Consider the following 19710-nt stretch of genomic DNA (forward strand, 5'->3'; position numbering starts at 1 on the left):
TCTAAAAAAAAAACATTTTTCTAATTGAATTTGATTTATAATTTATTTATAAAAAAAAATTATAAATTTATATAATTTCGTGTTTTTAAAATAAATATCTAAAAAAAATTTATTTGATTCAAATAATCGACTACTATCAAAATAAATGAGGAGCAAGTTTTCAAAACCTGATAAATCCATATTTTTTTATTTCGAGAAATTTAAACAAATGACTTTCCACACATAACCACTAGAGTTAATTTTAAAATAAAAAATTTATAATAATTTATTTCTATATCAATGTTTTTATATTCAATACGTTATGTTTCTAATTGAACTTTGTCATAATTGAGTGATTTACAGGTTTTGGAAATTTTTTCTAATATAAAACATACAAATTGTAAATCATCTTGGTTATGTCAATAAGTTTTTAAATTCAAAATTTGTAATTAATAAATTTTTTTCCTTAAATTTAACAGTGACAGATCGATTTGTGAGGTCCTTAAAATATTAAATATATGGTTGTCTCCATTTTTTTGAAAAATGGATTTATCAAGTTTTGAAAATTTGCTCCTCAAATATTTATTTATAATAATTTATTTATTATTTATTTATTTATAATATATAAATATTCTAAAAAAATAAAATAAATATTTATAGTAAATAAATATTAATAAATAGAAAAAATTTAATAATATTAATAATATTAATAAATGTTAATAAATATTTATAAATAATATACAGTCAAATAATCGATTATTTGAATCAATTAAATTCTTTTTTTTAGCATTTATTTTGCTCCAAAAAATTTGTATTAAAAAGGAATTTCAAATATTTAAAAATTAAATTAAAAATTAAATTAAAATAAATTAAAATAATATTAATAATTCTAATAATATTAATAATATTAATTTAATTAATTAATTAATTAAATTTTATTTTATTTATTTTATATTTGATTCAAATAATCGATTACTTAAATAAAAAGTAATAATAAATAAATAAAATTTTAAATAATTGAAAATAAATTAAGTAATAAAAAAATCGATTATTTGAATTAAATAGATTTTGTCTTTAGTGTGCAAAAGATAATAATGCAAATATACGATCACATTTTTTATGCGTCATGTAAAACTATATGCAAACGACTTAATTACATTTCTTGACTTTCTACATAGATAAGCGACTAATACAAAAAAAAAATGTAATTTAGTCCATACATCAAAAAAATTACATACCGGAAATATACAAAAAAAAAAATTAAATATTTTTTCTTCGTAAAATTTCTCTTTGTTAAAAAAAAAAATATTTATCTTAGCTAACTCAATGTTTTAGCTGATTCAAATAAATTTTTCTTTATTTTGCCTATTTTCGAAAAAATAATATTTCTATCATTATTTATCACGTGCCTCTATAATGAAAACGAATTTTCCAAATGAATAAAGCGGAATTAAAATAAAAACCCATAAAAAGGGAAATGTTTTAACCTTTTCTTATTCATATAATATTGAGGAGAAGGTGAATAAACCTCTTTCGAGTATATGTACTATATATATAACTTTTTTTTAAACACGAAAAGATGTGCCTGAAATTCTAAACGTCCAAATAAACGAAATCATTTTTTTTTTAACTTCAATAAATTTTTAAAACAATGAAAAATAATTAAATTACAATTTAAAAAAAATTTCTTAAAATTTTTATTTTAAATAATTACTTATAATTTAATAATCAAATAAATAAATAATTTATTCTTTACACAAAATTAAAAAATTTAAATTTTGTATTAATTTTTTTTTTATAAAAAAAATTTATTAAATTTATTATTTATTTATTATTTATTTATTATTTATTTATTTTTATTTTTTTTATATATTTTCATTTATTTTTTTTTATTTATTTTTTTTATTTATTTATTTTTTATTTATTTTTATTAAATTTTTAGTAATTAAAAAACAATTTCTGTTTACGTATTCGAAAAATGCAGACGAAAAGCACGTTTTTTTGATGATTATTATTATTACTCAGAAAGATTGATAAAAGAAATGACATAATTTAGTGACATATTTTTCAAATCATTAAGCTTCTTTCAAGCAACTTGTTAGTCTTGATATATATTTTTTTTTTCTGAAAATGAATGAAAAACGAACTTGAAAAGTTGGAATAAAGAAAATTATCAAAAATACATTTCAATGTTAATTTCTCGATACATAAATTATTAAAATTGCAAAAATTATCGGAAAAATTATTGGTTCGAAAAAAAAGTTATTTAAAAAAAAGAAATTTATTTTTTATTTTTTTTATGAATAAAAAAATAAAATTTTCCTTATACTTGTAATCAATTTTGAATTTATCGAATATATATATATATATATATATAAAAATTATTATTATCAATTTTATATAATAATTAATCGCTCGCAATTTTCTTTTGAGGAAGGCGTGTGCTTTTATAAAATTATTATATATAGAGGAAAGGGAAAAGCGACGCATGCTTCTTTCAAAGTTTGCGAAGGTTTTGCCCGCACCGAAACACACACAGGGTTCTTGAAGAGTTAGACAGTTTCCGATCGTCTGATCATTGACTCGAACATTGTCGTTTTTATTGTTTAATATATAGAATAAAAATTTATCGATTTACTTTTGTCGCGACTTAATGCGTGGGTGTAATGATCTTAAAGGATATTCTTTAATTAATGAAGGGTACATTGACATTGATGAAATTTTATTATCAGTGAAAAAATTAATTTATTTACACTGAAGAAGAATTTCATTATTTTTATTTGCGTTATGTTACAAAAAAAAAATTTTATATAAACTTTCGCAAAATGTTTACATAAAAAAAATTTTATTTATATACATATATATTTTTTTTTTTTTTTGAATCAGTTTTTGACCGGTGCGCGGTGTGCGCATCATTATTTCTTTAGAAGACAAAACTCAATAGTTTTGGCGCCACAAACCTTTTAAACGTACGTACGTGACGAATATCTTTTTTATTGTCATAAAAAAAAAAAAAAAAAAAAAAAAAAATAAAAAAAAAAAATTTCTCCTTTGAAATTATTAAGAAAATCAATTTACGAAAATAAATTTTTTTTAGTATTTTTTAAAAGAGGAAACAATTTTTGAATTAATCTAAAATCAATTTGTTTTTGCGTTTAAAAAAAAAATTAAGTTCTTAATCTCAATTTGAATAAAATTATTAACTATTTTCTAGTTTTTCTATTTTAAAAAAAATATGAGCAAAAAAATTGTAATAAACAAAAAGGTTGATATTTAACAATACTTTTATTTCATACCAATTTTTATTATTATTATTATTATTATTAATTATTAATTTTTAATTTTAAAGTTAAATAAAAAAAAATTCAATTTATAATATTAATTTTTTTAAACGTTTTTTAAAGCAATTAAAAAATAAAATGTAAAAATGAGTAAAACAGTTATAATGATGCAAATGCTTCTAAAAAAAAAAAATTAATTATTTTTAAATGACGCGGAATTTGGTATAGATGATTATTTCTGGACTGACCCATATATCTTAGTATTTCCCCCAATTATTACGAAAGAAATTTTGTAAATATTGAATAAATAGCTTGAAGAATTCTATAAATTTTCAGTAATTGTTTTTTTTTTCAAAATTCTATTCAATTTTTCACCTAAAAAATTTTTCATTTCCACAAATTTAAAACTCTAAAATCTGTTTTGAAAAATAAAATTGATTAAAAAAACAATTTTTTGTTTACCTACAAAATTAAATTTATTTAAATTAAACAAAAATATTTCTAAAAAATAATAATAAAAATCAAAAATTATAATAGAAAAAAAACCAACATAATAATAATAATAAAAATAATAATAATTATTATTTAGTTTATTGTTAAATAAATAATTAAAAAAAAAAAAATTCTAAAACAAGCGTAGGAAAATTTTTTATAAATTCAAAAACACGATTCCTTGGAAATTTCTTTATAATAATCCAAAAAGAATAAGAAGAGAGCTCATAAAATAGGGAGAGAGTTTTTCTTAGTAAGAAGGAACATAAAAAAAACAGATATAAAAGATTGAATGCTATTTTTTTTTTTTTTTTTTAGTCAACACAAAAAAAAATTTATATTTATCAGTATTTGAAATTTAAAAGTCAAATAATATTATAATTAATTAATTTTCAATGAAAAATTAGATATATCAAATAAAAAGAATTCCTGAGTCATAAAACGATAATTATTTTTACATCCCCCGCACATGTACATTTATTGAAATCGTAGGATGAAATTGATAAATATCAAAGTAATTTCGAAACTAAAAGCGTTTTGCGATTTATTTGAACTGGACCAAAAAGCAATGATGCACATATATATATATACATATATACTTGAAAAACGGAAATTCATCTTATATCAATATACGAATGAAAAGTGAGAGAAATAACCAATCTTTGAAATAAATGCATTAGTAGAATGACTCGATTTTTTTTTTTTTTTTTTGAAAAAAAATTTCTGGTTTTTTTTAATGAAATTCCATAAATGCAAATTCTCATTTTTTTTTTATTCCTATCAAAAATATAAAAAAAATATGCAATATAAATAATAAATAAATAATAATTCACAAATACTGTTATAAAAAAAAAAATATGAATGATTATATATAAATATTTTTATAGATATTTTTAATTAAATCTCCCCTTTTTATATGACTTACTGAAACTTTTTGCTAGGCTTATATTTTTTCATTAAATTAATAAAGAAAATCTGGCATAAAAAAAGGGCTATAAAAATACATTTCTTTTACACCATATATATATATATATATATATATATATATACAGTTTGTATAAAGAATAATAATAAAAGGGAAAAACTGAATCCTTAATCTTCATTCACTTATATATAAAAATGACGAAATTAATAATTGTAAGATGAAAGTGGTTTAAGCTAGAAAAATTAAAACCATTACGTAGTAAGTTTTTCGAAACAAAAATAACAATTAGAAAAAAAAAAAAAATGAGAATAAAAATTAAGCCAATCTTGAGTGAACGTAAAATATAAGTCACATATTTATATATATATATATATATATGGAATTTCTAATACAAAAAAAGAATGCGTAAGATATTTCGATAATAAAAAATATGCGGAATTAAATTGTATAATTACAATCAATTACTATACAAATAACAAACACAAGATTTACTCAATTGATTAATCTATAATCGAATTCTTATCTATATTTGTTCACGTAAAAAAAAAAATTCAAACTTTTAAAATGAAAATAAAAAAACAAATTATTATTGCAATTATTATTTTTTTAATTTCATAATTTGAAAATATTTCATTTAATTTATTAACGGGACAGGCCCTTTCGTACAAATATACAAAATATAAAAATTTAATAAATAATAAACAATAATAATTATTAGATTTATTATTAAGTATTAAATTATTATAATAATTAATAAAATTAATATTATTTATATTAATAATAAAAAATAATAATAATAATAATAATATTTATTATTAAGTATTAAATTATTTATAATAATTAATAAAATTAATATTATTTATATTAATAATAAAAATTTATAATAATAAATTTAATATTTAAAAAATAAAAGAAAAATTTTTCATTTTCAAATCTGATTATGAGTTCAAGTTCAAGTTTGTTATACGAGAATGAATTAATGAAATTTGGCAAGTTTTTGCAGAAAGTTCGTAATAACAGTTGTGCGGGCTGAGTGCCAAAAATTTGTTGCTTTATGAAACTTTACTTGTATATATACTATATTGCGACTATATGTGTGTGTGTGTGTGTGTATTATATCCGTGTGCCATTTTAATGGAAAAGCACTTACACGAAACGTCTCATTGATTAGAGAGACAGCAATCGAGATGAACATGGCTTCATGGAAAAACTATTTTTGACCTTGGAAAATTAAATAAAATTTACACGCATAAACAAATATATTTACAATGACAAAAAAAAAAAATTTTAATTCAGCAAAAAATAATTTTTCATTTATAATTTAAAGCGAAAAAAAATCATTTAATTTGTATTTATCATATTTAATTAAAATATTGTATTTATATATATTATATATATATATTAAAAGTCAATACCCAAAATATAAAAATAATATTTGTTAATTTATATTATTATGACTCAGGAAATGTGTTTGGAATCAAAATGTTTCATTTGAATCTTTTAGAGGAATTATCGTATATTATTTAGGACAAGGTTGTTTAAAAAACTTAAATAAAGGTCAAACCTTAAAAACACATATTTAACTAAAAATAATTTTAAACTTGAATTTTAAGGTTAAAACATGTAAATTGTAATAAAAATGTACAAAAAAAAAAAAAATTTTTTCCATTTATGACATAATAATAATAAGAAAACGTTTGCGAATGTTTATGTCTATTAGGAAAAAAAAAAAAAAAAAAAAAATGAGAATAAATGCATTCTTTGATGAATGGTATTGAAAAATGATAATTTATATAATTTACAAAGTAACATAAAGAGCATATTTAAGTAACAAACTTTTAATTTTCAAATTACACACAATTGCGCGGAACTTCATTAGAAAAAAAATAAATAAATCTGTTTAAAGAAAAAAAAAAAATAATTATTTACAACTTCAATTTTTTTTTCTTTACATAACTAGAAAAAATTTCCAATATTTTTGATTAAATAAGTAAATTATTATACCAGATTATGTGTAATAAAATAATAATAAAAATAATACTACTAAATTTAATATTAATATTTTATTATTATAATTATTACTATAATTTTATTATTATTTTGTTATTATAATTTTATTATTTTATTACTATTTTATTAATATTTTATTAATACTTTATTATTATAATTTTATTATTATAATTATTACTATAATTTATTATTATTATTTATTTATTCTTTTTTTATTATTTTAATATTTATTTGAATTTTATTAATACAACTCAATTATTATTATTATTATTATTATTATTATTATTTGCATTAAATAGTATTAGAGATTTACAAGAATGAAAAATATTGCATTAATTAATTGAACAACTCTCGTAAAAGTTATCCTAATAAAAGTCTCGGGAGAATGAAAAATATACATGTTATAGAGTATAGGGGCTACTACGACACATAAGAAGGGTTTGTTTTTTCAGCCCTTAGGGCCAGAAGATAGTCTTAATGGACACACCCTACTCTTAAGTATTATAGAGAAGAAAAAAAAATTACATCTCTCTTTTTCTGTTATTTGTTGAATTTTCTAGTTTTCGATAAAATGGTCAAGAAAAATCTCTTGATAATTATTTTTCATTATAATAATTTATTTCAATAACAATAATAATAATAATAATAATAATTTTTATATTATTAATTAAATTAATAAAATATTAATAAATAAATTAATTAATAAACAATAAATTAATAAATAAAATATTAAATATAAATCAAAATTAAAATTAAAATTGAAATTAAAATTAAATTATCGTTGAAAAATTAATTTTTGATTTTTATTTAATTCTAATGTAGAATTGGAGGAATGGATGGAAGATTCTTAAATAAAGGCGGCGGAGATATTGAAGCTAATGATTATCACGGAAAAAGAAACACTATGACATTAAATGTTAATGGATTATGGGACGTTGTTCCACGACTGGATCATTATAGGTAAATGCAAAAATATAAAAAAAGAGGCCCAAAAAAAATTTTTGATTCAAATAATCAACTTGTATCAAATAAATATTTATTTGTATTAAATAATTATTATTTTGATTCAATTAAATGATTTTTTGTTTCAAATATCTGAAAATATTATTCAAATACAAATTTTTGTTTCATTAAAATAAAAATTATACGGTTCGAATGAATATTTATTTGATAATAGTTAAATTTATTTATTTAATTTCAAATAACAATTATTTGGATTTGAATAAAAATTATTTAGTAGAAATAAAAATTATTTTTGTTCAAATTAAAAATGATTTGGTCCAAATAAAAAATTTTTTGGTTTAAAAATTTAGTTGGCTCAAATAAAAATTATTTGGTTTATAAAATTATTTGGTTCCAATAAAAATGATTTGGTTCAAATAAAAATGATTTTGTCCAAATAAAAATTATTTGGTTAAAATAAAAATGATTTGGCCCAAATAAAAATTATTGGGCTTAAAAATTTATTTAGCTCAAATAAAAAGTATTTGGTTTAAAAATTTATTTGGCTCAAATAAAAATTATTTGGTTTAAAAATTAATAAGGTTCAAATAATAATTATTTGGTAAAAATAAAAATTATTTGGTTTAAAAATTTAGTTGGCTCAAATAAAAATTATTTGGTTTAACTAAATATTTAAATCTACAACAGTAGATTATTTTGTGAATCAAATAATTTTTTTTCCAGTATAATAACAAAAATTAATAATAAAGAATTGTTTTATTTATTTATTTATTTTTTAGATTAAGTAGACGAGCAAAAAGACCATCTTTAGGTGAGCTACACGATGGAAACCCTACGAAGGTAAATATATTTTTATAAATAATTTATCCATATATTATATTACAAGACTTTCTTGTTTCTCATACACGAGAATTCTGTTTTTTTTTTAAAAAAGGATTAACTTGTTATGACGACGTTGAAAAATTATTTTCAAAGGACACTACGATTTTCAATTGACAAATTCAACTACTATGACCTTGATAACTATTAAATGAAGGAAAAAAATCTAAGTCTCTTTGAAATACAAATCAGATGATTTTTTATTTATTGTGTATATATGTGTGTGTAATTGGGTGTGTCTGTGTAGTTTCATATATATATATGTGACGTTCCATGAGGAAAGGGACCTTAGCTGCAAAAAAATGAAAATTGAGTTTTTGATATCAGTCGATAGATCTTGAGTTGCTCTTTCAGATACAAAAGTTAAAAATTGTACTTTTCTATTTAGTTTTTTTGTTATAAAGCATTAATCATGACCATGTTAATCGCGTTCCAGCACGGACTACAGAAACCATCCCCACCACTTCTACACTAGTATACTTGTAGTAAGCGTGAGCTGTAGGAACGATGTAGTAGTAAGGTGGTGGGGCTGATTTTCGATGGAGGGTCTCAACCAATCAGGGACGCTCTACTTTAAATATCTTTTCTGGAAAATGCGTCTATTGCAGCTAAGGTCCCTTTCCTCATGGAACGTCACATATATTTTTCTTAATTCACATTATAAGCTCATACATAAACAAATGATATGCAATCGATCAACAAATATATATATGATTCTTGCTCTAGATATCATTCCATTAAATTAAAACTCCTTTAAATCAATGTTAATTCATTTTTTTTTCTTTTTTACATTGAGGTCTAGGGTAGGTAGTTCAAGACGGAATTATATAAAAAAAAATTCCGATATACGACATTCTGATTAGTAATAAAAAATTTTGTTTTCAATTTGTATTTTTAATTTAAAAAAATTGACTTTACAAGGTCATTAATTCCCATGGTTTTTTTTTTTGTATTGAATTTAATGCGCAAGTTTTTAATTATTGTAAATCCCAAAGCGAAGATAAAGAAAAGATATATAATACTAGATTGAAGGAAATTGTTTATTACGTTTAGCATTATAAACGCAAAAAGATATAAATTCATTTTATAATTTCTGAAGTTGTTTTTGTTTCTCAATTTTTTTTTAATAATTTTTTTTAGTAATGAAAAAATTTTTTTTTTAATTTTCTTATAAAATTTGTTTCTATTATTTTTCTATACTATTTTTTATAGTTTTTTTTATATTATTTTTTTTTATATATTTTTTTATATTATTTTCTAAAGAAATAAATAAATTTTTTTTTTGTATTTTTTTTATAATTTTTAAAAATTATATATTATGGCGATAAAAATAATATTAAATTGATAAAAATCATCTTCGATATGCTTAATTGTGAAATATTGTTTAGGGTATTTAAAATATTACTCACATTTTACGATTTTATCTTCCTTTTTATTGACCTCATTTTGTTTGCCACTGTATAAATGCTCTTGAAAAACAACTCCTGGACCAAAAATCTATAAAAAAAATAAAAATTGAAAATTTCCTTACAAAATATATTTTAAAAAATATTAATTTTTTTTCCAAATTAAAGAAAATTAAATTTTAATTTTCCAATTGTAATTAAAAATAAGTGAGAGAATTCGTTCACTAATTCTTAGTAAAAAAAATTTCCACTAATTTTTAGTCAAATATTATTATTACACTGAAAAAAAAAAAAAAATTTATTTCATTCAAATAATTGGTTTGAATTGAACTTTATTATCAAATAAATAATATTTATTTGTACAATTATTATTTGAGATGGTATTTTTTTTCAAATAAAAAAAATTATTGGTTCAAATAAAATTTATTTAATTCCAAATATAAAAATTATTTGGCCCAAGTAAATATTTTATTAATTGTCAAGTAATCAAGTATTTGAATAAATAAATTTTTTTTCAGTGTAGATTTAATTTTTTTTTTAAATTTAATATTTTAATTTTTAATTTAATTTTTAAATTAAATATTAATTTTTAAATTTAATATTAATTTTTAATTTAATTTTAAATTAAATATTAATTTTTAAATTTAATATTATAATTTTTAATTTAATTTAAAAATTTTAATTTCAAAAATTAAAATTAGTGATCGAATTCTAATTCCAAATTTAGACAGTATTTTTATTATTGAAAAATAAAAAAAAATTTTCATAGTATTTTTGAAAATTTGAAAAAAAAATTGATTTCTTTTTTTTCAGAATACAAATGTTGAGGCGGGTGGTCAGACTGGAGTGGGTCCACCCGTTCACAATGGAATAAAATTAGGATGGATTCAAGGCGTATTGATACCATGTCTTTTAAATATATGGGGTGTTATGTTATTTTTGCGATTGTCCTGGGTTGTTGCGCAAGCAGGAATTTATCAAACTATTATTATAATCGGAATATCAGCTGTTGTATGCGTCATCACGACTCTAAGCTTGAGTGCAATTAGCACTAATGGAGAAGTAAAGGGAGGTGTGTTGAAGTTACGTTTTCCAAAGGAGTGGCCCTGCCACTATAAATAAAGTATTTCCCGTTAAGATAAAAATTTTATTATTCAAAAATTATTTCATTTTCATAAATCTTCAATTTTTTTTTTTTTTTTTTTAATAATAAATAAAAATTTTATTTTCCCTTTTTTGATTTTCCTTTATAATATGATAAAATCAAAAAATTATTTAAAACATTTTCAAAAATAAATCTTTTTTTTTTAATAATAAAAAAATTTTATTGTCCCTTTTGGATACACTGAAGAAAAACAATTTATTATAAATAAATAAAATAAAAATATAAAAAAAAAATAAAAAAAAATAATAAAATATAACAAAATAATAATAAAAATAAATTTTTAATTAAACAATTAATTTCAAAAATACATAAATAATTGAGATTACTCAATTACTTGACAAAAATAAATATTTAATTGAAACAAATAATTTTCATTTGAATTGTATTTGAACCAATAATAATATTTTAATTGATCCGAATATTTGAATAAAATAAATTTTTTTTTAAAATTGTAAAATATAAGATAATAGTTATTCGTTATAGGAAAATTTTTTTTCTTTCAGGTGGTATTTATTTTATAATATCCAGATCATTGGGACCAGAATTTGGAGCTTCGGTGGGAATTGTTTTTGCTTTTGCAAATGCCGTTGCAGCATCAATGAATACCATTGGATTTTGCGATTCATTAAATGAATTACTTAAAGAACATGGTCTTAAAATTATTGACAATGGTCCATACGACGTTAGAATTATTGGCTCAATTGCCCTTTTGGTGATGATTTTAATTTGCGCCATTGGCATGGAATGGGAATCAAAGGTAATTTTTTTTTTCCCAAAAAAAAAAAAAATTTTTCAATTTGTTCCCACAATTTAATAAAAATAATTAAAATTTAATTAGGCGCAGAATTTTCTCATCGCCATTATTACAGCAGCAATTTTTGACTTTCTCATTGGTGCTTTAATTGGTCCAACAAGTTTGGAAGAAAAATCAAAAGGTTTCGTAGGATTTTCAAGTAAGTATAACTTTTTTTTTTTTTTTTTTTTTTTTTTATTTACTGAAATAAAAATAAGATTTTTTTTTGCCAAGTCATAAAAACTATTAGCAATGTTTCCCCTAATTTTTTTTTCCCTTATATTTATAATTTACTTTTGTATTCTCGGTAAATAAAAAAAAAAAAGCAATTCCTCTCTTGGAGGCTGCGATTGGAACTTTTACCCTAAGTATATATTTGATCTATAAATATATAAAAGAACCGCTGGACCATTCACTGATATTTTTCTCTTTATATTAATTGTACAATTTTTCTCATGAATATACAAAATTACTCATACTATTTTTTTTTTAATAATTTTTTTTTCGTTATATATAAATAAAGCTTAATGAATAATATTCTCGAATTTGAATAGGTAAAACTTTTATGGATAATTTGGGACCGGATTATCGATATTCTGAAGATGTGAATCACAGTTTCTTTTCTATTTTTGCGATATTTTTCCCATCAGTCACTGGTATACAAGCTGGTGCTAATATTTCCGGTGATCTTAAAGATCCGGCTAGCAGCATTCCAATTGGTACACTATTGGCTCTTTTAATATCAATGATTAGTTATGTGACATTTGTTTTATTTGCTGGCGGTGCTGCTTCAAGATTTGCCAGTGGTGTTGTTTTAAATAATACAGTAGTTGAATGCGTCACAGGTGTTGATTGTACAAAATATGGTCTTCACAATAATTACGGGGTAAGAAATTTTTTTCAAAAATTTTATTTTTCCTAATAATTTTAATAATAATGAAAAATAAAAAATTAAATTAAAATTAAAAAAATAATAATAAATAATAAAATATAACAAAATAATAAAAATAAATTTTTAATAAAAAAAATTAATTTCAAAAATAAATAAATAAAATTTTTTGATTTTTATATAGATAATGCAACTTATGTCAGTTTGGGGACCATTTATTTACGCTGGTTGTTTTGCAGCTACACTATCAACTGCATTAACAAATTTATTATCCGTCCCTCGTTTAATACAAGCTCTCGGTCAGGATAAAATTTATCCTGGATTAATATTTTTTAGCAAAGGATATGGAAAATCTGGTGAGCCCTACAGAGGCTATGTACTCACTTTTATTGTAGCCGTTCTCTTTGTCTTAATAGGTAATTAATTTTTTATTTTCTATTAAAAAAAAAAAAAAAATTTTTTTCAAATAATTGACTATTATCGAATAAATATTTATATCAAATAATTAATTATTATTAATTAAATTATTTACCAATTAATAATTAATATTAAATTAAATTAATATTAATTATTAGTTTTTTAAATTAATTTTGTATTAATTTAATTAATATTGATTAATAATTTGTATGAGTCAATTAAAATTTTTTTTTTCAAATACAGATTTAGATAGAAATAAATTAATACAAAATTAATAAAAAAAACTAATAATTAATATTAATTTAATTTAATATTAATTATTAATTTTTGTACTAATTTAATTAATAGATATTAATTAGAAATTTTTTTTAAATTAATTTTGTATTAATTTAATTAATATTGATTAATAATTTTGTATTAATTTAATTATTATTAATTATTAATTTAATAATTTATTACTATCTAAATCTGTATTTGAAAAAAAAAATTTAATTCACTCATACAAATTATTTGGTACAAGGAAATATTTATTAGATAATAAAGTGAGAGATTATTTGAATTTGAATTTTTTTTTTTTGTATTTTTAGTATTTAGTAATTTTTTAATTTCTTCTTCGAAAAAAATAATAATAATTTTTTTTTAAATATTTAAATTTTCAGCAAATTTAAATTTAGTGGCACCGCTTATTTCAAATTTCTACCTCGCATCTTATGCCCTCATCAATTTTTGTACATTCCATGCCGCCCTCGTTCGTCCCTTGGGCTGGCGACCAACATTTAAGGTATGAATACATCAATCATTCTGTGAATAAGATTTTATCAATTCTTTTTTCAAAAAAAAAAAAAAAAAAAAACTGTATCTTATTTTTTTTGTATAAAATACCTTCTTCTTTAATATACCGTAAATATAAATAATTTTTAAATAAATTAAATTAATAAAGGAAATAAATTTAATTTTTCGATTTAAAAATAAAATAAAATTTTCAAAAATAAATGACGAATTTTTTTTTTTTGCTTACAGTATTACAACACATGGCTCTCATTATTGGGATTCATTTTGTGCGTTTCAATTATGTTTCTAATTGACTGGGCAACATCTTTAATTACATTTGTAATTATTATCACGCTTTATCTCATTGTCGTTTATCGAAAGCCAGATGTCAATTGGGGAAGCAGTACACAAGCACAAACCTATAAAACGGCTCTTTCAATTGCTTACAAGTATGTGTAATTTTCGATTCGAAATCAAAAAATTAAAAAAAAAATTTTTTTTTTAAAAAATGATACTGATTTGATAGAAATTATTTTATCAAATAAAAATATATGTGTCTAGCTCTATAATGTTTTGAATTTTCTTTTAGACTCAATTCGATGGACGAACATGTGAAAAATTATGCACCCCAAATTTTGGCCCTTACAGGATCACCAAATACAAGGCCAGCTTTGTTACATCTTGCAAATCTTATCACTAAAAATAATTCATTACTTATATGTGGGGAAGTTTATCCGGTAAGATTAATTGTCTGTGTGTATAATAAAATGTAGAGTTTAAAAAATAAATTGTTCTAATAAAACATTTTTTTTTAAATAAAAATGAAAAAACATTTTTTTTTTTGAAATAAAAATAAAAAAACATATTTTTTTGGAATAAAAATGAAAAAAAAAATTTTTTTTGAAATAAAAATGAAAAAACATATTTTTTTTAAATAAAAATAAAAAAAAATTACTTTTTTTTTAATAGACTCGCCTTTCTTATCGAGTACGTTCGAATCATTTAAGAACTGGATATTCTTGGCTTCAAAGACATCGAATAAAAGCATTTTATCACATTGTGGAGGAACTTAGTTTAGAAATGGGAGCGTCTGCTTTAATGCAAGCCACGGGAGTTGGAAAATTGGCACCAAATGTGGTACTTATGGGTTACAAAACCCACTGGGCGACTTGTAACAATAAAGAACTTCAAGAATACTTTAATGTTCTTCAGTAAGTCCATTACTATTTTTTTTTTTTTATTATTATTATCAATATCATTATTGATATTTTATTTATTTTTTGTTTTATTATTTTATTTATTTATTTACTATTTTATTACTTTATTTATTTATTATTTTATTTATTTATATTTTTTTATTTATTTTTTAATTATTTTTTAATAAATTAAAAAATTTTGTTTTTGTAATTTAAAAATTAAAAAATATAATTTGAAAATTTTATAATTTTATTTTCAGTAATGCCTTTGATCATAAAGTTGCAGTTGCTATATTAAGGATATCGGAAGGTTTAGATTGTGCTGGTAATGCAAATGGAGTGTCAGAAGATGATCATGGAAATTTAGCGCAAAGCAGTTATGATTTAGCTGGAAATACTCTCATGCATGCGGATAGTGATTTAAGTATGAGTACAGGAATTCCACGAGTTCAGAGTGTTCCAACGATAGGTATGACTAAACAGCTAAAATATTTCTTTATAAATAGATTAAATTCCGTCTTTATAAATATTATAAATTTAATAATAATAATAATAATAATTTCGCAAAAAAAAATAATAATAATAATTTCAGGCTACAATTATCCATGTACAGAAATGTCTTCAGTTATTAGAGATTCGCCAGTTAATTGGAGTGCATATGAACAATTAAAACATAAAAAAAAACACGCGACTGAAAAATTATTACTGTAAGTTGATTAATTTTTTTTTATATATATTAAAAATTATTATTAAATTTAAAACGAAAAATATTTTCAGCCGAAATGGAATGAGTGTAGTGCCAGAATATTTGACAGTTTTTCAAAAAAAACATAAAAATGGCATCATCGACGTTTGGTGGCTTTATGATGATGGAGGTAATTAAAAAGGCAAAAATATCATTTCAATTTTGCGAATAATAATTTTTTTGGAAAATTAATACGGAATTACGAAAATAATAAAAATAAAATTAAAAAAAAAATAATAAAAAATGCAAATTTTTTTTTTTTAATACAGGATTGACGATACTACTTCCCTATATAATTAGTACCAGGGCACATTGGGAACATTGTAAAATGAGAATTTTTGCCCTCGCTAATCATAAACAGGAAATTGGAGCTCAGGAAAAAGAGTAATTTTTTTTACGAATTTTCAAATAGTGATATAATTTTTTAAATAAAAAAAATTAATTTCTAATTCTTCTATACAGAATGGCAGAAATAATGGCGAAATTTCGAATAAAATATACGAGTCTTAAAATGGTTGACGACATTAGTATTCAACCACAAAAATCAACACAAGAATTTTTCGATAAACTAATATCCGATTTTACAAAAAATGGATCTGAATCAACCGGTAAGTGAATGATTAATAAAATTTATTTTATTAAATTAAATTAAATTAAATTAAATTTAAAATTTAATTAGTTAAATTTTTTAATATTAAATAAAATTTACATTAGATAAATTAAAAAAATAAATAATAAAAATAATAATTGAAAAATAATGAAATGAATAATTTAAATAATAATAAAAATAAAAAAAAATGAAAATAATAAAATTAATAAAAATAATAATAAAAAATATTTTTTAAGATTGTATTGTTACCAACGAGGAACTTCAAAGTTTAAGGGACAAAACCCATCGGCAATTAAGATTACGAGAACTACTTTTAGAGAACTCGAGTCAATCGACATTAGTTGTAATGTAAGTATACGATCGTTAAAAAATAATAAAAAAAAAATTTTTACAGCTTATAATAAAAAAAAACTATTGATTCAGGTCATTGCCAATGCCAAGGAAAGGTGCAGTTTCTGCTCCATTGTATATGGCATGGCTAGAAGCACTCACAAGAGATATGCCTCCCACGTTATTGATAAGAGGGAACCACACTTCAGTATTAACATTCTATTCCTAGTATTTAAAAAAAAAAAAATTGGACTTTGTTATGCAGCAAAGAAATCTATTTTAAAACATTGTGATCAAATTTACTTTGTTTTTTTTTAATTTTTTTATTTTACAAAAATAACTGCATGAACAAAAAAACATTTTTTTTTAATTAGAATTTTTTTTTTTTGTGAATAGTTAGAATCAGTATATAAATGTTAATAGTTTATTTATTTTAGATAATTTAATATAGCACACACGTTTTTGTAAATTATATATATATATATCGCTTTATGCACAACAAAATCCATTTTAGATATTAAATATTTTAGTATAATTATATATATTTAGAAAAACAGTATTCAAGCAAAAATTTTGCTATAACGATGTACATTAAATTTTTGATTGGATTGATATTTTTAAACAAAAATTTTCCATAATCAATCCAGTCAAATACTCGATTTTTATATGAAAAAAAAAAAAAAAAAGAATTATTTTATGTGGAAATATTTTGCACACAACTACATTTTAAAAATAAATTATTTTATTAAATAATTTTTTTCGAATTTGGTTTGTTATAAACAATAGTCTATATTTTACTGACACTTGTATTTATTTACCTTTAAGAATTTAGATAATGGATTTTTAATCAACGTGAAAAATTTATGAATTTAATAAAATAAAAATATAACATACAAATTTTCTTCCACTTACGATGTACACTAGTTTAGCTTAAGAATTTTAATTAAAAAAAAAAAAATATTATGCGACTGACGTAAGAAACATAAGTAAAATATTTACCGTTTTTACATAAAAAAAAAAAACTGTTTTTTTATTTTCCCGATATTTGAAAATATCTAATTATTTGAATTAAAAATTTACATTTCTTTTAAATGTATTTTTATAAAAATATATTTACTTTATTTTTTTTTTTTAAATTTTCGTTAAAAAATTTTTTGCAATGGAAAATTTCTTTAAACATCACTACTTCTAGTTCGTGTTCTTCGAGAATAAGACGTTGTTCTAGGTGTAATAATCCTATATTTAAAATTTAAACACCAAAATTATTATTAATGAAAAAAAAAAATGAATTTCACAAATTGGAAAAGTCTCATAACTCACTTTGGAAGGTTGTTTTCAAAAATTTTTGCAAAAACAGGTTCAATTTGTTCAATCATATCCGACGCTAACATTGATCTTTGTTTAATTTTAAAAGTTGCTGAATTACATTCCCTTGTCATTCGTGATGCACCATAGCAAGCAGTGATTTGTGATGAAAGTGCACAATCACTGTGTCCAGCACTAAGTGCCCACCACCAAAAAACAGATAAAATTCCAGCCAATATATCACCCTGACCACCACATCGTCTTCCAGATCCACCTAAAGCTGATGTAACAGTTTCAGTTGCCTTATGTCCATCGGCAATTATATCCTTAGCGCCCTTATGAAGAATCACAACATTTTTTCCAATAGAATCAGCCAAAAATTTTACATCAGCAGCTTTTGGTATTGTTGCCGGTTGAATTGATCTATCCAAAAAATTCTTAAACAAACGACTAAATTCCATTGCATTTGGCGTAAGAATAACACCTGGATAATCCTTTAAAAGATCTGGTTTCATACCAATAATATATAATCCATCAGCATCAATGACCAATGGTTTTTTAAGATGACGACAAACACCAATGAGTTCAACAACTGTTTTCATATTTTTCTCATCTCTACCAAGACCACAACCAATAATAATAACATGTAATCTATCCAACCATGGTTTTATTGCCTTAATTGGAGTTTGATGATCCAATATTGGATGAACAATTAAATCGGGACTTAAACATTTTATTGGTGTACTCGCTTCTTTTGTACAAAATATATGAACTAAATCAGCGCCAAGACGAAGTGCACTCATTCCTGCATAATAAGGCGCACCTGTATATTCAATTGAACCACCAACAATTCCAATTCTTCCATCTTGACCCTTATGCTTTGGTGATGTTAAATTTGGAACTATTTTTTTAACTGCTTTTACCATACGATCATCAGTTGCTAATGTTGCAGACATTCTTGATTTAAACAATAAACTCCCTCTGAAAAAGGGTCTACTTGCAAAAAAAATTCTTTTGTAAAAAAACATGACATGAATTTTTAATTAATGATATTTATTTTTTTTTCTTTCTAATAATATATTTAAAAATATAATGAATCTGAGTCTTAATACTTTTAATAAAAGTATTTTTCGACGAGAAATAATAATTACCTGATAATTATTAATATCCAATCCTTGATTACGTAAATTATTTTTTTTTTTAATAATAAATTTTTAAATCCATATTTTTAATTTTGTTGGTTAATAAAAATTGTCACTGACACTTCAAAATTTAATTGTTTCTATGTTCGTTTGTATTTATTTCGTTAAGCACTGATTTTTTTTTATAGAAAAAAAGACGAATGAAGAGAAAAACAAAAGTTGTTAAAAGTTCAATTAGCATCACATTTTCGAACATTCGTTCGATAGTATATAAATTGATGAGTCACGTGAACTAATTATAAACTGTTTTTCATGTTTTTGGAGGAAATAAATTTGCACGTATATTTTATAATAAAGGTTAACTACCCATGTACTATTGCAGCGATTTGCGCGCATACGAAATTTGAGGTTA

At 21.1% G+C, this 19710-nt stretch overlaps 2 protein-coding genes across 6 annotated transcripts in view; one reads left to right on the forward strand and one right to left on the reverse strand.

The window, feature by feature from the left end:
* The window catches only part of LOC127286470 (bumetanide-sensitive sodium-(potassium)-chloride cotransporter), an 18952-nt gene extending 1644 nt beyond the window's left edge, over positions 1–17308 (forward strand). For 2 of the 4 annotated variants that reach the window (XM_051313095.1, XM_051313019.1), the window contains exons 2-19: positions 7510–7647; positions 8430–8490; positions 10749–11007; positions 11604–11857; positions 11939–12053; positions 12448–12779; positions 12967–13198; positions 13859–13980; positions 14220–14419; positions 14560–14707; positions 14940–15181; positions 15427–15635; positions 15759–15873; positions 15944–16041; positions 16181–16295; positions 16374–16519; positions 16758–16869; positions 16945–17308. In XM_051313095.1, the coding sequence (XP_051169052.1) occupies positions 7520–7647; positions 8430–8490; positions 10749–11007; positions 11604–11857; positions 11939–12053; positions 12448–12779; positions 12967–13198; positions 13859–13980; positions 14220–14419; positions 14560–14707; positions 14940–15181; positions 15427–15635; positions 15759–15873; positions 15944–16041; positions 16181–16295; positions 16374–16519; positions 16758–16869; positions 16945–17080 (3024 nt within the window). In that variant the 5' untranslated portion in view covers positions 7510–7519 and the 3' untranslated portion in view covers positions 17081–17308. Of the gene's footprint in view, positions 1–2525; positions 2680–2865; positions 2949–7509; positions 7648–8429; positions 8491–10748; positions 11008–11603; positions 11858–11938; positions 12054–12447; positions 12780–12966; positions 13199–13858; positions 13981–14219; positions 14420–14559; positions 14708–14939; positions 15182–15426; positions 15636–15758; positions 15874–15943; positions 16042–16180; positions 16296–16373; positions 16520–16757; positions 16870–16944 lie in introns of those variants that run through there. The other 2 variants (XM_051313170.1, XM_051312940.1) reach the window with 2 other exon arrangements.
* Positions 1–19661, reverse strand: part of LOC127288344 (ATP-dependent (S)-NAD(P)H-hydrate dehydratase) — a 24096-nt gene extending 4435 nt beyond the window's left edge. Inside the window, exons 1-3 of one of the 2 annotated variants that reach the window (XM_051315778.1) lie at positions 19308–19661; positions 18172–19149; positions 9939–10026 (exon numbers count right to left, since the gene is read on the reverse strand). In XM_051315778.1, coding sequence (XP_051171735.1) covers positions 9942–10026; positions 18172–19112 — 1026 coding nt within the window. In that variant the 5' untranslated portion in view covers positions 19113–19149; positions 19308–19661 and the 3' untranslated portion in view covers positions 9939–9941. Of the gene's footprint in view, positions 1–9938; positions 10027–17643; positions 18088–18171; positions 19150–19307 lie in introns of those variants that run through there. The other variant, XM_051315850.1, reaches the window with a different exon arrangement.
* Between the last annotated feature and the right edge of the window lie 49 nt (positions 19662–19710).

Source organism: Leptopilina boulardi, unplaced genomic scaffold, assembly GCF_019393585.1.
Source record: "Leptopilina boulardi isolate dan_hultmark-lab unplaced genomic scaffold, ZJU_Lbou_2.1 LbouV2_1, whole genome shotgun sequence".
NCBI classification, from domain to species: Eukaryota; Metazoa; Arthropoda; class Insecta; order Hymenoptera; family Figitidae; genus Leptopilina; species Leptopilina boulardi.